The 16,931-nt window shown below is 34.5% G+C and overlaps 2 protein-coding genes across 3 annotated transcripts; one reads left to right on the forward strand and one right to left on the reverse strand.

Moving 5' to 3' along the window:
• Window positions 1-3,700: 3,700 nt before the first annotated feature.
• On the forward strand, window positions 3,701-9,916 carry FRD3 (MATE efflux family protein). 2 transcript variants are annotated; one of them, XM_011089368.3, is made up of 13 exons: window positions 3,701-3,860; window positions 6,749-6,886; window positions 7,080-7,201; window positions 7,401-7,876; window positions 7,959-8,094; window positions 8,222-8,318; window positions 8,409-8,509; window positions 8,595-8,758; window positions 8,870-8,941; window positions 9,039-9,155; window positions 9,243-9,338; window positions 9,440-9,561; window positions 9,644-9,916. In XM_011089368.3, the coding sequence occupies exons 2-13, from the start codon at window positions 6,807-6,809 to the stop codon at window positions 9,714-9,716; spliced, it is 1,656 nt and encodes a 551-aa protein (XP_011087670.1). In that variant the 5' UTR covers window positions 3,701-3,860; window positions 6,749-6,806; the 3' UTR covers window positions 9,717-9,916. The 2 variants fall into 2 exon arrangements, with proteins under 2 accessions (XP_011087670.1, XP_020553048.1); XM_020697389.2 differs by lacking the exon at window positions 3,701-3,860 and adding an exon at window positions 5,103-5,339.
• Window positions 9,917-11,773: 1,857 nt separating this feature from the next.
• LOC105169095 (zinc finger CCCH domain-containing protein 30) lies at window positions 11,774-15,709 on the reverse strand. The gene is made up of 2 exons (XM_011089389.3): window positions 15,336-15,709; window positions 11,774-14,303 (listed from the first exon to the last, which is right to left on the reverse strand). Exon 2 carries the CDS (start codon window positions 14,290-14,292, stop codon window positions 12,094-12,096), a length of 2,199 nt encoding a protein of 732 aa, XP_011087691.1. The 5' UTR covers window positions 14,293-14,303; window positions 15,336-15,709; the 3' UTR covers window positions 11,774-12,093.
• Between the last annotated feature and the right edge of the window lie 1,222 nt (window positions 15,710-16,931).

A 16,931-nucleotide genomic window follows, 5' to 3' on the forward strand; every position in this document is an offset into this window, starting at 1 on the left:
TTAACTCATTACTTTCCCTCACACACACACGTACACATGTTTGTGTGTGAAAGTGATAATTTACATAAGTTATCAAGTGGGAGAGAAAAGTACATAACTGAATGAAAGAGAAGCAGTACAATGGAGCCATTGGCTTGGTTTTCAATATCAGCTGCTACCTTTATTTCTTTTTTTATTTAATTCGGTAAATACGTACCGCTACTATTTTCATATCTTCTTTTTATGCGAAAAATACAAACAATGAAAAAATAAATAGTGATTTACCTCTTTATATCTTTTAAAATACAACAATTTACCTCCCTATATTTTTTTAAAATAAAGCAATTTATCTCCCTGTATAAGGAGGTAAATTGCTTCATTTTAAAAAGTACAATGTAAATTGCTATATTTTTTTTATAGGGGGTAATATACTCAATTTCAATATCACATAGGAGTAAATTGCTATTTACCCTTCTTTTATATATATATATATATATAATAAAGTGCATGGCCATCTTTGTAACCTTATCACCCGAATAATTTATTTAATTTTTTTAATTTAAAAGAAAAGTTTACATTCCCTATTTAAAGATCGAAATGAAAGCTGCACCAACCCAACTACGTACATACCCTATCACTTCTATATTAATTGCCCAATTACAATTCCAATAATATATAATTTTGTCGTCATATCACGCCATCCATACATGTATATAATACATAATATTTTATATTTTAAAATATATTATAAATAAATATATATATAAAACATCACACAGAAAAAACTAAAAGAAAGATAGAAAGCAACAAAAAAAAATTATTGACATAATAATAAAATTGGTGCCGCGCTGTCATAAGCATCGTTTGTAAGAGAAAAAGACCATATATTAATATTAGATATATATATATATGTATGTATTGTAGCCCAATTTGTTCTAGCTGTATTTTATGATAACATTCATTAGTTTTTTTTTTTTTATAAAATTTATAAATTGTAAAACATTTTAATATTTTTGGAAATGTAAATGATGCTACAAAATGTGTCCAAAAACCTATAATGCCTGCATTTTTATTATACGGAAGGATTTGGATGTTGGCTATTGTTTCTACAAGTGTAGTCAAAATATTAGCTATGCTCAAAATCATAACGAATGTTTTGGCTATGACTTAAAACCATGGCAAGTATTGATTAATCATGGTAAAAATTTAAATTTTTGCTTTAATTTTATTTAATCGTAATTAATAATATTGATTTATCATAATTTTTGAGCCGTAGTTATTAATGGTATAGCAAAAATTCAATTTTTCTTGCAGTGAGATATAATTTTTTTACCAATTTGTATCATGGGTTAATGATTAACTATGTCTAATTAATAAATCCATGAATTTCAATTACATTATGTCAACTATGTGTTAGGGGCATACAAGATTAGATTAGTATTTTACCTTCTTTTCTAACCATAAAACTATTTACAGCAATTTCTGAATACGCTTATTTCCTTGTCATTAACTGCAAACTAATTACATTATTAGTAACACTAACACCTTTTGTTTTTGTAACTTACATGTCATCATATGTGTTGCCATTCAATTCTTATCCTCATTTCCGTACAATATATATATATATATATATATATATATTTCACACACACACACACACACAATTGCATGCACTTGTTATTTATTAATCACAAGAATTTAATTAGTGCTAATTAAATTGGTAAAAGTTAGGTAATTTAGCCCCCAGGGGGTTGGGGTTGGGGGTGGGGAAATGGTGGAATCATACGTGCTCCATATTTGCAAAAGTTGTGATTGGAACCAATTAAATTGAGTTGAATAGAGGGCACCAACTTCATCAAAATATAATGCAATTTTGTCTATTTGTATGATTTATTAGCGGAGTGGGTACGTACGTGACTGCTGGAATTCCACCTTTTCATATAATCACATCAATGCCCTATATCTTTTCCCCATTTCTCCATAAATTTATACCTTACCCTCGTTGATGACAGTCTTAACGATTTGGACTCAAAATTTTCTATAAAAAATTTTGCCTTTGAATCTGAATATGGGTATAAGAACCCACGTATCCACAATATGCATTTATTTTTCCCGTTCTTTTTTTTTTTTTTTTTTGTCTGTAAATGTGACAAATGAATGCCTATGTTTTTAATTAATCCATTTATTATTTGGGATATGTATATACCTTGATACGTGACATTTAGACATTTTCCAACAACTCCTAAGGATGTAACTAAAGTTCTTTCTCGTTGAAGTATTAATGAAATAATTGATCTATTTCAATGTTGTAAATTATGTAATGCACAATTTGGGTGACCCGTCATATCAACTCATAATAGTCAAGTCATCTGACGTGCACTTATCTTTTGAGGACATTAAAAAATTTAAAATTATGTAATGTTTACTTTGATTAAAGTCGTGTTTTACTGGAAAAATCTAATGTTACCAAGAAGAATACCTTAAAACATGTATTTGTATGCATAACATCTTTTAACTTTATCTAATAGAAGATGATAGCACCACACTCAACATCATCAGTCCTCCAATCAAAGAGTTCAAAAAGAATATCAGACCTGATTTTTCACACACGACCTAAATGATGTGGTATATATATAATTCTCCATTCCAAATATTACAAGTCTTGATGTGAAATTAAAGATGAAGTATTGTATTTTGAATATCTTAATTAAAAAAAAAAAAAAAAGAAAAGTGTTACTTCACAAACCACAACTAAAAGAAGTGTTCATTTCATTAATCCTCGTTGAGTTTTCATCTAATTTTTTAAGTTGATTTGATCAAAATGCCCTTTTGGATTATGCATTATAATTTTATGTATATTTTAAAATACTTTTATGGACTAATATTTCTCATAGATTATTTATTTACTACCTATTATATTTTTTCAATTTTTTTTTTTACTTTTTAAACAATTTCAGTAAGGGTAAAGTAGTAATATTCACCTCATCGTCTAGGGCTACATAATTATTTTTCATTTTGAGGGGGTAGTTGTAATTTTTTCAACAACGAGGAGACATTCGTAATTATGCTAAATTTAAGTGGAGGTAGCTGTAACTTACCCTATTTTATATTATCGAGTGGTGAGGTTGAAGTCTTACAACTAAGAAATTATAAGTTTGAGTCCTATGCATGAAAATATTTAGTCTACTTCTGATAGTACTATATTTTTCTCTGTTTACCTTGAATTTTATAATAAGATATGTTGGTTGATTTAAAAGTACCGATATAATTTTTTAAAAAAAAATCAATAATTCTAAAAAATTAATTGAATTTCTTTTTATTTCCACTCAAAAGATATTAATTAAATTGACCGGTCAATCATAATGGATGACTACACTTATGTCATCATTATCACTAACCCATATGAAGCATGACATAATGAAATTTAATTTAGTTAACGAAATTGTATTTCTATATACGTAACTTCAAAATTATGGGTTGAATCGATGTACAGATATTAATTTATTTTAATAATTATTATTGATAAATTACAAATATTACACTATATTACTAATATATGAGATTTACGATGTTATCATAATCAATTCATTAAAAAAAGAATCATAAAATATACATCTCACTCAGATTTAATTTATGTCTAATCTCAAGAACTCAAATAAAATATCTCTCTCTCTCTCTCTCACACACACACACACACACAATTTGAGGCATAATTCTGATTTTGAATTGATTGGGAGAGGCAAAATTAAAGTGAAGTGAAGAAAGGTGGGGGTATATATATAAAGGGTAGGGGAGTGATGGTTAAGGTGCTTCAGACCTTTGTCATCAGAGAGAGAGAGAGAGAGAGAGAGAGAGAGAGACGGAGAGAGATAGAGAGAGAGGTGAGTACTATATTACCTACTTCCATGTTTTCTTATGAATGTATGCATGCAGTTAATCACTTTTATCTGTATTACTACGTACACTTGTCATTTTACTTCATTCTATTTTGTTTTGGTAATGATGGTAATTAAATACCAAGAATTTTATTTTATTTTTTTAATTGATGCTTAATCTATATTTAACTTTTTTACTTCTCAACGAGAGTCGTTATTCTTGCTCGAGTCCCACCAAAAATATGGTATTTATCATTTTTAAGTGATTGTAATAATCAATAAATAATTTTATTTTTTTTGTTAATTATTTATATGTAATTAGGATTTAATTGCTACAAGTTTTCTACATGTCTTTCCACTAAAAAAAATATGGTATTTTGTAATAAGTGATTATTATAGTATTTGAGTAAAAAATTGTGATAGTATTAATTAACTACGGTTCCAAAATGACTATTAGCCAAAAAAACTAGTCTTTTACTTTTCGCAATGTAATCTCTTTGTGATTTTGGTTTCATTATTTTTTTAACTCATCATATTGCATTTCATAATTCCAAAAAATCTACAATTTTAGTCTCAAACCTTAATTCCGTTTATATTTTTATGAAAACAACCTTAATTCCTCACAACTAAAACCAATGGAAATATAGACAAAAAATCAAGGCAAATGTAAGAACTTATATCTGGCCATAATAAATAGTATTCATATATCATTAGTTTAAATTGTAGTGATATATAATATAAGGAATTTATAATTCTTTGTTTTTGGTGACTTATATATATGTCTAATTAGTAGAAATCTTAGTATTGTACTAATTATTACATTTTAATATATATTAATAAAGAAATAGCAGATTAATGATAAGAATAATTATAATCTGAGCACCACTTATCATCATCTCTCCTTGTCGTCTTCTTGCCATTATAGTGATGATTACTATCTTTTTTAATGATAAATTATACATGTAATAGGACAAACCTGCACTATTATGAAAAAAAAAGTGATTATTTCCTGTAATACAGATTATTTTACGACTTAAAAGTTATAAAATCTCAACTTCGTCAACTGAACTAGGTCTCGTTGGTCATTCCTAACCATTTAACCAAAGGTAAATTTTTCTAAGAATGTTGATGTAATTATACGTTAATCACATGTTAGCATAATTATATTAAACAAATATTCACACACAATGCAGTCATGGAGCTCAGTCTCGCCAACCACAGTTGTAATATGAATCCTTCAACTTGTGAACTTATATTATGAACCAAGAATGAACAAGTTATGTAAGAAGTTCTGCTGTTTAGTGAAGAATCACATGTTATCAACCTTAGTGTTAATGAGGAACTACTAAGTTTTTGAGCAGCCAGTGCAAAATTTGGCATTAACATAGAAGAGACTGTTCTTGCAAGCCTAGGAAGACGGTTTTCGACCCATTCGGGGGAGTGATGGAGAAAGCTCGTGTATACACACAAACTTGTCCGAGCGTTGTAAGATGGATGTTTCGTTTCGTTTAACGTTAGGACAGTAATTTAACGGCCCTTTGATAACTTTAACTGTGTTGTTCCAACAATTTATGATCAAATGCATTCATTCACCTCTGTAAGCACACTGAACACCAACATTTTAGCCCATGTATTAATTAATTGTTCTTGATCAGCTATTAGGACAAACTCAGTTTAATGTGGAATAGTATCAAAGTATTAGGTAGTTTCTTTTTCTATGCTGATCCATTTGTCCGGTTCTACCGTACAATCTTTTCAAGTTTTGAGGTGTTTGGCGTGCTAAATTTTGGTCTCAATGACATCTGTGAAGCATATATAGGATGTCGACTTACGGACTTCTCCAAGTTCAATAGTTTCTTCAGAATCAGTTGTAAGGTTCCTACATTATTTGTTTCTTCAGGGACTTGTCTGCATTTTTGGCTTTTCCCCTTGAACTACGTGGCTGGAGCCGGGTTCAAGGCAGTTTTTAAACAAATCTTGGGGGATTAACTGAGGAGAGGGAGGTGGGAATCTTTGTAGGGAAGAAAAAGCTACTCATACATGGACAGAAACTCCTTCTCTTTCATTATCTTGCCTCTTTGTCCAGTTCTCTTTTGATGATAATGATATTTGTAAGAGTAAAATATGCTGATTAAAGGGACTGTGAATCTGCTAGAAAAGTTCAACATTCAGGGAAGTCTGAACTGGGGAAGGCTCTGCTATTTCTCAGTGGTTTTACTAAGTTCTCATACCATCATTCACGGACTTACTTTGCATACCGTCCCTGCATTAGTAATAATACTTTAGATTATGGGACCGGTCCTAAGTATGCCTTCCGGTGTATCTAGTAACAAATACAGCAGATGACCACGATTTACCTGCTACATACAGACTGGGAGAAGTGAAAAGGCAATAATACAAGTTTATAAGACAAGTTTTTGTTCGTTTCTTACTCTTTGGGGCGAGTGGGAGAAGTTAGGTATAGTTGTATGTGCAACTTTTCACATTTCTCGAGCTTCTGGCTTATCAGTTAAAGTATAATTTTTTATGGCAATGCTCTTTTCCAACTAAGGAAGGTATGTACTCTGGAAAAACATATTAAAACATCGTCTGATGTGGAATGTGTCTGGTTTGCTTAACTTTTCAAAATGCAGACATTATCCCGGTTGTCTTGATTGAAATGAACAAGAGTCCTGTAAATTCATAGGAAATCTCAATGTTGGTTTTATTCTTTATGTTGTTTAAGCAATGCTGCAGACATTTTTCGGATGTTAATGTCTTAGGGAAACTGTTTTTCGTTCGCCAATTCAGCATTTGAAGTGAACCACATATTGAACCTGGGCTTGTAGCGCTTCAGATTACAGCTTTTGAGTTTGTTCTTTGAGATGTAATTGTTGTATATTTTGTTGAAACAGCTGAGCTAGGGAAAACGCCGTGCATATACTACTGCTTATTGAGATACCGCTGATAATCATGGCTGACGATGCTGGTACGCTGCCTCCACCTGCCGCAAAGTGGAAGATTCCGATCTCTGTTTTCTTCAACGATGCTAGGTATAGTTTGTAATAATTCTGCTATCAAGGTTGTGCATTAAGGACAATCACTGATCTGATGGTCGATCATTATCTTATTCATGCATGCAGCTGTATGTTAGTGAAGACCTTGCTTTCTTGATTTAAATGCAAGTATTTCTCCTCTTTGAGTGCTTAAATTGTCCTATTTGCTTTCGTGCTGCCTGGAGCGCAGATGTGTTTTCAAAAGGGATGAACTCGGGGTGGAAATACTGCAGATTGCGCTCCCTGCAGCCCTGGCGTTGGCTGCTGATCCAATAGCATCTCTGATTGACACCGCGTTTATTGGCCATTTAGGTACAAATATTCACGTGTTTCACAACTCGGGATCGTTGAGGTTAATCATGTCGTTATCACGTTCATGTTTGCATTTCCCTCCTCATCTTCTGCTAGCATGTGTCTCTTGTTTTACAGAACTTGTACTTCTGTTCCATAGTAGAGAAATTTACTCATTACTAGTTTGATCCATGGAAGAATTTTCGCGCTGTTTAAACAGGTCCGGTTGAGATCGCAGCTGTAGGAGTTTCCATTGCTATATTCAATCAAGCCTCCAAAGTCACTATATTCCCACTTGTCAGCATCACTACTTCATTTGTAGCCGAGGAAGACACCGTCAACAGAATCAACGCTGAACAGCAAAAGGGCGACGACTTAGAGAAAGGATCCACCAAGAAAACAGAAACCAAACCAGCTGTGGTGCATGAAAACGATGCAACGAACAAAAACTTAGAGAAGGGTACTTCTACAATGAAGGACGATGCAAAAGATGAAGATCAAGAACTGAAAACAACCATATGTAAGTCTCTTGATGCTCCCAGCAGCAGTCCAGATAAGGAGAAAACAAAGAGTGAGCGTCGACATATTCCTTCAGCATCTACTGCACTGGCTCTGGGAGGTGTTCTTGGACTCCTTCAGACCATATTCCTCATATTTCTCGCGAAACCGTTCTTAAGTCTCATGGGCGTGAAATCAGTAAGTGTTGTACATGTTACTGCATTCCTTGTACTTATGTTATCCTTGTTATTAATACATATATGTCCACATGATCAAATAGGGATCTCCAATGTTATCTCCAGCACAGAAGTATCTAACGATAAGGTCACTTGGGGCGCCAGCTGTTCTTCTGTCTTTAGCCATGCAAGGGGTCTTTCGAGGATTTAAGGATACTAAAACTCCTCTTTATGCAACAGGTAAGAGAAAAATTTCGACTTCGGACTGTTCTTGTCTTCCTTTCTTTTTGTTACAAGAAATGCATCTTGGATTTGTTGTGGTATTCCTTTCTCAAGTTGTTCTTATTCTCTATCTGTTAACTAACAGTTGCAGGAGACTTAACCAATATTATCTTGGACCCGATTTTCATATTCGCTTGTCGATTGGGTGTGAGCGGTGCAGCCATCGCTCATGTCCTATCGCAGTAAGTACTTCACTATCATCAACTAATTAAACAGAGTATTGCTGACACTCTCTTCACTCTTATATATGATCTACTTTGGTTTTTTTTCAGGTACTTAATCTCTCTGATTCTCTTGTTCAAGTTAATGAAACAAGTTGATCTGCTACCTCCCAGCATTAAAGATTTGCAGTTGAGCAAATTTCTCAAGAATGGCAAGTTTTTACGAATTATTCGTTGAACAGACAAAACAAGACTACATAAGCCCATTTTTCATATATATAGTTTGTCCGTTTGCAGGTTTCCTGTTGCTAGCAAGAGTTGTAGCTGCAACCATTTGTGTGACTTTGGCAGCATCAATGGCTGCAAGGCTCGGCCCTACTCCGATGGCTGCCTTTCAGGTATGCTTGCAGGTATGGATGACATCGTCACTTCTTGCTGATGGCTTGGCTGTTGCTGGACAGGTAAACAAACTACCAAGAAAATGAGCTCTATATTATCCAAGAATGATTGTTCTTTATAAGTAGTGCTAAAGTAAGGTTTAAAAAACAATGATCTGGTTTGAATCATTCTAGGCCATCCTTGCTTGTGCATTTGCTGAGAAAGACTATCAGAAAGCTACAGCTGCTGCAGCCCGAGTGCTGCAGGTATTGTTCGTTCAGACACCGTTGTTTCCTACAGTTATCAATTCCAAACAAGCTCATAGATAAGAGCAAATAACTATCTGGGTTTTGTATTACACAGATGGGATTTGTACTAGGACTCGGCCTCGCCCTTCTCGTTGGACTTGGTCTCCAGTTCGGATCAGGAATATTCACCAAGGACAAACACGTTATTCATGTCATAGCCATAGGCATCCCGGTACTGATCACTCCACAGTTACTGTCCTAAAACCGACCAATAACACGTTCGTTTTTCCACTTTCCTCACCACCTCTTTTTTCCTCAGTTTGTAGCAGCTACGCAACCTATAAACTCACTAGCATTCGTCTTTGATGGCGTTAACTTCGGAGCATCCGACTTCGCATATTCTGCATACTCCATGGTAACTATATACTCTCATAAATCTTCTGGATGTTTTTATTACAATGAATGAAGCAAAGATCATCAATGTTTATGAACTGTTTTCTTACTAAAACTTCTCAGGTATTAGTCTCCATAGCAAGCATTGGATCCTTGTTTGTTCTGTCCAAAACTAATGGCTTTGTCGGAATATGGCTTGCCTTAACCATCTACATGGGCTTAAGAACATTTGCTGGTTTCTGGAGGTAATTTTGCTAAAAGTTTTCGACATATATAATTAAGTAAAACAAACACGTTACTTACTGAATACTCCCAATATATCTGCAGGATGGGCACAGGAACAGGGCCGTGGCAATTTCTTAAGAGTCGAACGTTGCCATCAAACAACATATCATCGTAGAGTTTACGTGAACTCTGTAATAAAATCCGACTTAGGACGTTGTTTTTCCTAGGCCCTTTTCTGTCTATTGTTATTTTATATTGTTTATAGGGTAGAATCGTTCTTGTACTGCGTACGTACGTTCTGCCCTGTGTCCTGTACGATTATTCCTACATGTACTAGGGGTTATGTAAATAAAACATATGATGGTGACGACTCAATTTTGCTGCTGAATTTTCATCATTTTCTGTAATGATTCTGAGCTTTGTCACTATAGCAACTGGACTGTGAAATATACAAAATAGAGCCCTTGAAAGTTCACTTTTATCATAGAAAAAATTTGAAAAATACTCTTTATAAATTAGAAGTATAATCAAATATTTTTTATCATCAAAATTAGTCAAGAAAATGATTCAATAATAACAAAAAGAATTTAATGTTAAAATCAATATCGAGTTAATTAACAATGAAATTTTTTACTAAATTCATTGTTAATCTACGTTAGCAACAAAAATTCCACTATTTTACAAGAAATACATGTCATTGCTTTGAGCATTATTCCTTATGGTTATAGAGTATAATCACATAGATTGATATCAGAAGAGCATGAATTTAACATTAAAAATATGATTTTTTTTGTTTTTGTATATTATTTCTAATAAAAAGTTATAATATTTTTATGAATTTCTGTAGGTTGTGGCTAGTTTCTCGAATTATGAAGTTTATCGAATTTCCTAAAAAAGAAAAAGTGAAAATTATTAGGAGCGTTTGATAAAGACAAGTCAGGTAAAGTGAAGTGAATTTGGGGTTCATAAACATTAATTTTGTGTAGGGGAATTATTAGACATCATCATTGATTAGTATATTAAAATATCAAATATTAATAAACTAATTATACCAATAATTGTAAGCATGCATTTGGTGAATGACCCACACTAAATTCCACGGTGGACCACTTGAGTTGGAAATTATTTGAAAATTGAATTGAATCCAACTCAGATTTACTAATGAACTAAATATAATAATTTCTTCATTAGAAAGGCTCTCTTACAACATTTGGCTGATAAAAATACGTACATAATTTCAACTAAAATTACTTATTTAATGATGAAAGTAACAATATACTATTATAAGAGAGGATAACTACACCGTTCTTCTGAAATTTAATATAATTACACCTAAATCTCTTATAATTTAAAAAATTATATGAATACCCCTCATATTGTTTCTCTAACAAATAAATCCTCTATCAATTAAAATTTATTAAATTTACTGATATTAATAAAAAAATTGAATGAAAATTCTTATATAGCTACAATTGACTTATTATAAATTAAATATTTTTTTCTAACCAAATTATACTTGCAAATCTTAACATGCCAATGCATTTGAAGAGACATTCATCTCTATAAAGATAATTTGATGAATGTAACAAGAATAATTAGAAGTTATAAATTATAGTTTTTACTAAAACATGGATAGGTTGGAATTTAGTTGCAAAAGTAACAATTGAAAAGGTGAAACAATAAAACAAATATATATACACACCCCAAAAGTAAGTTTGAATGGTTCAATCACAGAATCAGACGCGGACAGAGTCTCATAGCCTAGAAGATAATGAGGTTGGTATTGGGGCAATCTGTAGAAGAGCTGATATCTTAGAGGGATGCATGAATAAAAACACGTAGACGTACCCCATTCCTAATTAATGGAAACAAACCCAAGGACAAATACATCCTCCATCCATCCCCCCATCAATTTCAGCATTGAGAGAGGCCCACAACCACCTCCCTCTCCCCACCTACTTTCATAATTCTAAGTAGAAATATGCATGCCCCACCCCATCTCCATCACATCTCAATTTTCTACACCACCTAATCTCACAAATACACAAGAGAAGAATACTCCCCTCCTTCCATTCTCCTATCACCGACCCCCCTCCATTCTCACTTTATTCCACCATTCTCTCCACTCCAAATCAACTACATAAGAATGCGTTATCCGTCAATACAAACTGCTTCATGCTTCACACACAAAGCCAGCAGATCAATCAAGCCCAAGTAATATATGAAAAGGGATAAAAAGAGGGAAATAACCTTAGAGCATTATAGAGTAGTACAAAAGAACATTGCCCAGACTTGGCTGGGTTTCTCTAGTACATCCCCAGGTAACAAATGAAAACTCATTGTCATAATAATCAACAAATGATTTTAAGGTTGAATACATATTTTGAAAAAATTAAATCCATTGTACCCATAAAACTTCCAGACTCCAGCATTATGCTGCTACCTTTTCGACTTCCACCTTTTCCACCAGCCAAAAAAAGAGCCGAAAAATTTTATATACTTCCTAAAAGTCTTGTCTGTCTAACCGAAAATGAATTTTCATGTCCTGTTTGCTAGGCAACGAGCTGGTCAAGTTGCATCTGCTCGAGCCAAGCCCCTAAAACAGAGTGATCAATGGAGTCAGTTTGAGAATTTGATTTCAAACACTCACCGGATGGCGCAGCACCAGAAACAGGTGCCGCAGGCTTGTCCGTCATCTCAGGTGGTGATTCTTTGACGAGAGATTGCACCCATGACAAATCAGGTTCTTCTCCATCATTTTTCAGTTCAAACGAAGATGATCTCTTCAGATGACCTTGATCTTCTCCACTCACCGACCAATCAACTTTCCCATTGGGGGAACCCCACTTAGACCAAGTAGTGGTTGGAGATCCAACAACTGGAACCCGGTTCGATCCAAGATCCCGCGAGCTGAGGCTACGCATGTGCTGCTGCTGCCTCTCACGCTGGGCAAAAGCCGAGAGACGAGCACTCATAGGGGACCCTGGTTCCATGCTTCTTGGTGACATCCGTGGAGATGAGACACCCAAAGAAGCCTGCAATAAAGGATGTTCAACATTTCTAGGAGAAAAAACATTAGTATTAATAGGTGGCAAAATGTTCTGCTGCTGCTGAAACTGATTAAGAACAGCTGATTTGTGTGAGGGAGAAAAAACACCAAAAGCCGCTGCCTGATCAGAATATCTCGGAGATGAGGCGATCTCAGCAGAAAAAAGCTCTTCAAGATTGGAAGGAGTTAGTGTTGTCTTAGACCTTCCAGCGCAATTCAACATAGCAGAACTGGGACGTGGCTGTGAAAAACATGCCAAATCATTCATAACCAGTTGCTGAGCATCATAATCCCGCAACACATTCAGGTCCTCTGGTGGAATGTCACGGGCACTAAGGGAAGACCTCAGGCGACTGGACTGGAGGTTGCTACCAGGAAGATGAAGGGTGGGAACATTTGGTTGAGGCCAAGCTGCAGGTGAATGAGAAATTCCATTTGCAGATGGGGACATGGTTTGATTGAATGCAGAAGGAGACATAACAGACTGTGAAGTGGGGGAACCAGGCAAAAGACTTAAAGCTGCAGCCATGTCCATGAAACTAGCTGCAGAGGCTGCTGACCTCGGAGAAGGAACACCAGATCCAGTAGAGACGTACAAGGGACGAAGCTCGTCCTGGGTGTGCGCAAAAAAGCATACCTGTCTGGCACAGCTTGTGCCGTCCTTGCACAGCCTGGTTCGATACTGGGCAGGATGTAGCCAGCACTCAAAAACCCCATGGGCATATTCACACATGTCCCCACGCCTACAAGCACCCTTTCTAAAATCAGGACAAGGTACACAACTGTAATGGTATTTCCTTGGGTCCCTTCTGCGAGCATTTTCTCCAGGGTGAACAAAAGGACACTCAGTCCAATCATGAGAATAGGCCCTCGAGCAAGGCCTGACCTTGAATGAAAACATACGAAACTCATCAGTTGAGTAGATGCTATTTCTGATGTCAGGTAGAGATGGATCCACGGGATATTGTTTCTTCTCTGATACAGAATTAACAGCAGTATCACTAAACTTAGGGGCTGTAGGAGAAGATGCAGAATCAGATGGTGAGCATGGAGACCCGCTCTCGGGCGATGATGATAATACTGGTGATGATGCATTAGAACTAGATAAGGAAACCCGTAAATTGCACGCACCAACTGATCCATCAGAACTATTGTTTATAAGCAAATCCTCAAGAGCAGCTTTAGCGCCAGGAAGCTTTGGAGGAATTACAAGCACATCAACAGGGCGTCGTCCAGTGACATCCTCTATATTAGGATCAGCCCCAGCAGATAACAGCAGCTTAACAACTTCAAATGCATTCATAGAGCCACCAGAAGCCGCACAATGGAGTGCGGTCCACTTGTCTTTGCCACAAGATCTATTCAAATCAACCTCAGGCAGAGCAACTATCAACTTCAACACATCAATGCTACCATAAGTAGCAGCTAACATCAAAGGAGTCCTTTCTTCCTGGGTGATCTGCTTCAAACCTTTCTTGCGTACATACCAAAGTCCAGCCTCATCAACCGCAGACAGGTCTAGCTCAATGGATCTCTTGAAAGCTTCAATGTCATTGTTCGCAGCATATTCAAGCAAACTTGAAAAGGAATCCTCCGTCTCCACAGACAAATTGTTTAAGTCTTTCATGTTGTTGGTTTTTTTATCAGCAGCCCCTTGGGTGGTAGAAGAATTTGAATTTGATCGTTCCGGCCCACTGCACATACTCTAATCAACTGCAAACCAACCACTGTTTTCAGTTTACTCAAGAAAATTTAAAATCCTGTATTCTTAGGAGAGTTATAGCTAAGGGAAAAGGTAACACTATCAAATGAAAAAGATAAAGACCAGAAGATGAGAACATAAGATTTAATTAGTGGTTTCAGTATAAAAACAAATCCACCAAGAACACCTGGTGTTAAAACTCAACAGAAAACCACAGAAAAGTAATAGCCAGTTCCATATATTGCTAAGGTAAGTACAAAAAGCATATTGGAACTCTTGATCATAGATAAAAAAAGGGGGAAAAGAAACAGTAGGCAACTAATTTTATAAGAATACCAACAAATAAGGCAGTGAAACGCTTTACAACCCTTAATTTAGACTAGGATAAATAAGAAAAGTGTCAACTATTATCATTATATTACAGAGAAAGCAATTGACTTGCATACCTACAATTGAGGCAGAAGATTCACACCGTTATATTCTTATCTTTAACGAAAAACAGAAAAATATCTCATCAAGGAGAATCAATAAAGCAAGAAGTCCATGTCAAGTAACAAAAATACTAATACCCAGGGGACAATATTAATGAGAAGTCAACAATAAAATCTAACTCTGGACCTCCATTTCAAAAAAGCGAAAAATTCTTACATGGTCACAAACTATACCGTGTGAGAAACGAATCTTCAAGTAAAAATAGGCATATATCACCAGATAATACTGCAGCTATATTTACCATCCACATTAACCCAAATAATCTGAAACCACCCTAAAGTAAAGATACTAAAAACAGACAAAAAAGCCAATTACAAAATCAAACCACCAAACAATACATCAATAGAAACCTAAGTAAGACACAAATCAAGCTCGAGAACGAAGGATACATCGCATCGGCACTTGGGAAAAATAATATTTTTAAGTCAAAATACAAAAACCTACACCGCACACCAAAGCAGATCAGCCTAAATAGAAGTCAACGACAACTCAACCCAGTAGCTCAACTGAAAAAATAAGAAAAGGCAGCCAAAAAGAGAAAATGAACTCACCAACGATCCCCAAAACCGAACCTTTCACCGAAGATCTGCAAATGGATCATATCACTCGCTCATTAATCAATCTACCAATTGAACCGGAAAAAAACCAAAAACAAGAACAAAAACATCTGCAACAGAAAAACCGATCTTCATCCTATAGATTTACAAGTTACAAACAAAGATCGTAGAGAAAAAAAGGTGAAGTTCTATGTGTACATACATACAGGGAGAGAGAGATAGAGAGAGAGTATGTATAGGTGGGGGTGGAGAGAAGAAAAATCGAGAGAAAGCGAAATGAGGGGAAGCTTGTTTTGTCCTGTGGCGTAGTGAGAGAAAAAGGTGTATTAGGTGAGTGTCTGTGTCTGTCTGTGTCTGTGTCTGTGTCCTTAGGAGAGAGAGAGAGTTTAAGAGAGAGTGGGGGGGTGGGGGAGCGGTTTTGAAATTGAAATGCAAATGGAGATGAAATTGAAATGCAAATGCAAATGTAAATGTAAATGTAAATGAAATGAGATTGAAATACCCGCGAAATTAAGTTGGAATGAATTGTCAAGTCCGGAAGTGGGTCCCCTGCGAGAGGGAAAAGGATTTGGGCGGTGTCGCCATGTTTCGTTTATTACTACTTTTTTCCACATTTATTTTTCTCCTAATTATTATCAAATACAAGTACACCATAATTTTAATAATTAATCATTATAATAACTAATTAATCATTATAATAACTAATACAATCAAATATTCACAATTATCAAACTATTATAAGAAGAATAATAACCAGCTACAAATTGGTAGAATTTTAAATTATAAAATCAGTGTTCTCAATCTAACCAATCAAACAAACATCACTGCTCTATTCCTCACAATTTACGTACTCTTTTTTCCACTATAAATTACATAATTTGATCATAGTATTATTTAATTTAATTTATTGTAAAAAAATTATTAAAAATATATTACAATTTTCATTACAATCGCTCAACGTTGGCTAACATTAAATAACCATATAATTTTTTTGTGTAAGCATAAGCTGATAAGTACTTAAAATAAATTTTGTACACAGATGTCACTACATTCCAACTTCTCGTTCAAGGGCAAATTGGTCATTGAAATACCGACTTTTTAAACATTTTATTTTTATTAATTCAAATGTAAAATAACACATTATTGCATAAAACAACGTATCCATATCCGCATTGTTCAGGTGGATGTTGATCACGAAACACAATGTACAATTATATATTATCCGCATTTGTAAGATTAAAATAGCAACTAACTTATGGAATTTCGAATGCAAAGTGCGAAAGAGTGAATAAGAAAGAGAGAAAAAGATAAGAACTCAAAGGATATATAAGTAATATTTAATTATTTGTATCAAAGATTAAGACAACATCAAACCTAAAAATATAAGTTCGAAATTATCAAAAAATATATATATATATATGCGTTAAGACAATCGAGGACCGGCCACCTAATTGTACATTTAAAGTAAATTAATCTCATGCTTTACTTGTAATCAAACACTAAGCAAACATTTTTTTTTACTATTTTTCTTTAATTTGTGGATCAGATAAGGACCTGAAACTCGTTTAAGATTGATTTGGTAGCTAATCC

Source organism: Sesamum indicum, linkage group LG1, assembly GCF_026168435.1.
Source record: "Sesamum indicum cultivar Baizhima isolate 11 linkage group LG1, ASM2616843v1, whole genome shotgun sequence".
NCBI lineage: Eukaryota > Viridiplantae > Streptophyta > Magnoliopsida > Lamiales > Pedaliaceae > Sesamum > Sesamum indicum.

Coding starts and splice junctions, on each gene's coding strand:
- FRD3 (XM_011089368.3), top strand. CDS start 6,807: ATGGCTGACGATGCTGGTACGCTGCCTCCACCTGCCGCAAAGTGGAAG. Junction 6,887..7,079: donor GTTTTCTTCAACGATGCTAG/GTATAGTTTGTA, acceptor CCTGGAGCGCAG/ATGTGTTTTCAAAAGGGATG. Junction 8,510..8,594: donor GAGCAAATTTCTCAAGAATG/GCAAGTTTTTAC, acceptor GTCCGTTTGCAG/GTTTCCTGTTGCTAGCAAGA.
- LOC105169095 (XM_011089389.3), bottom strand. CDS start 14,292: ATGTGCAGTGGGCCGGAACGATCAAATTCAAATTCTTCTACCACCCAA.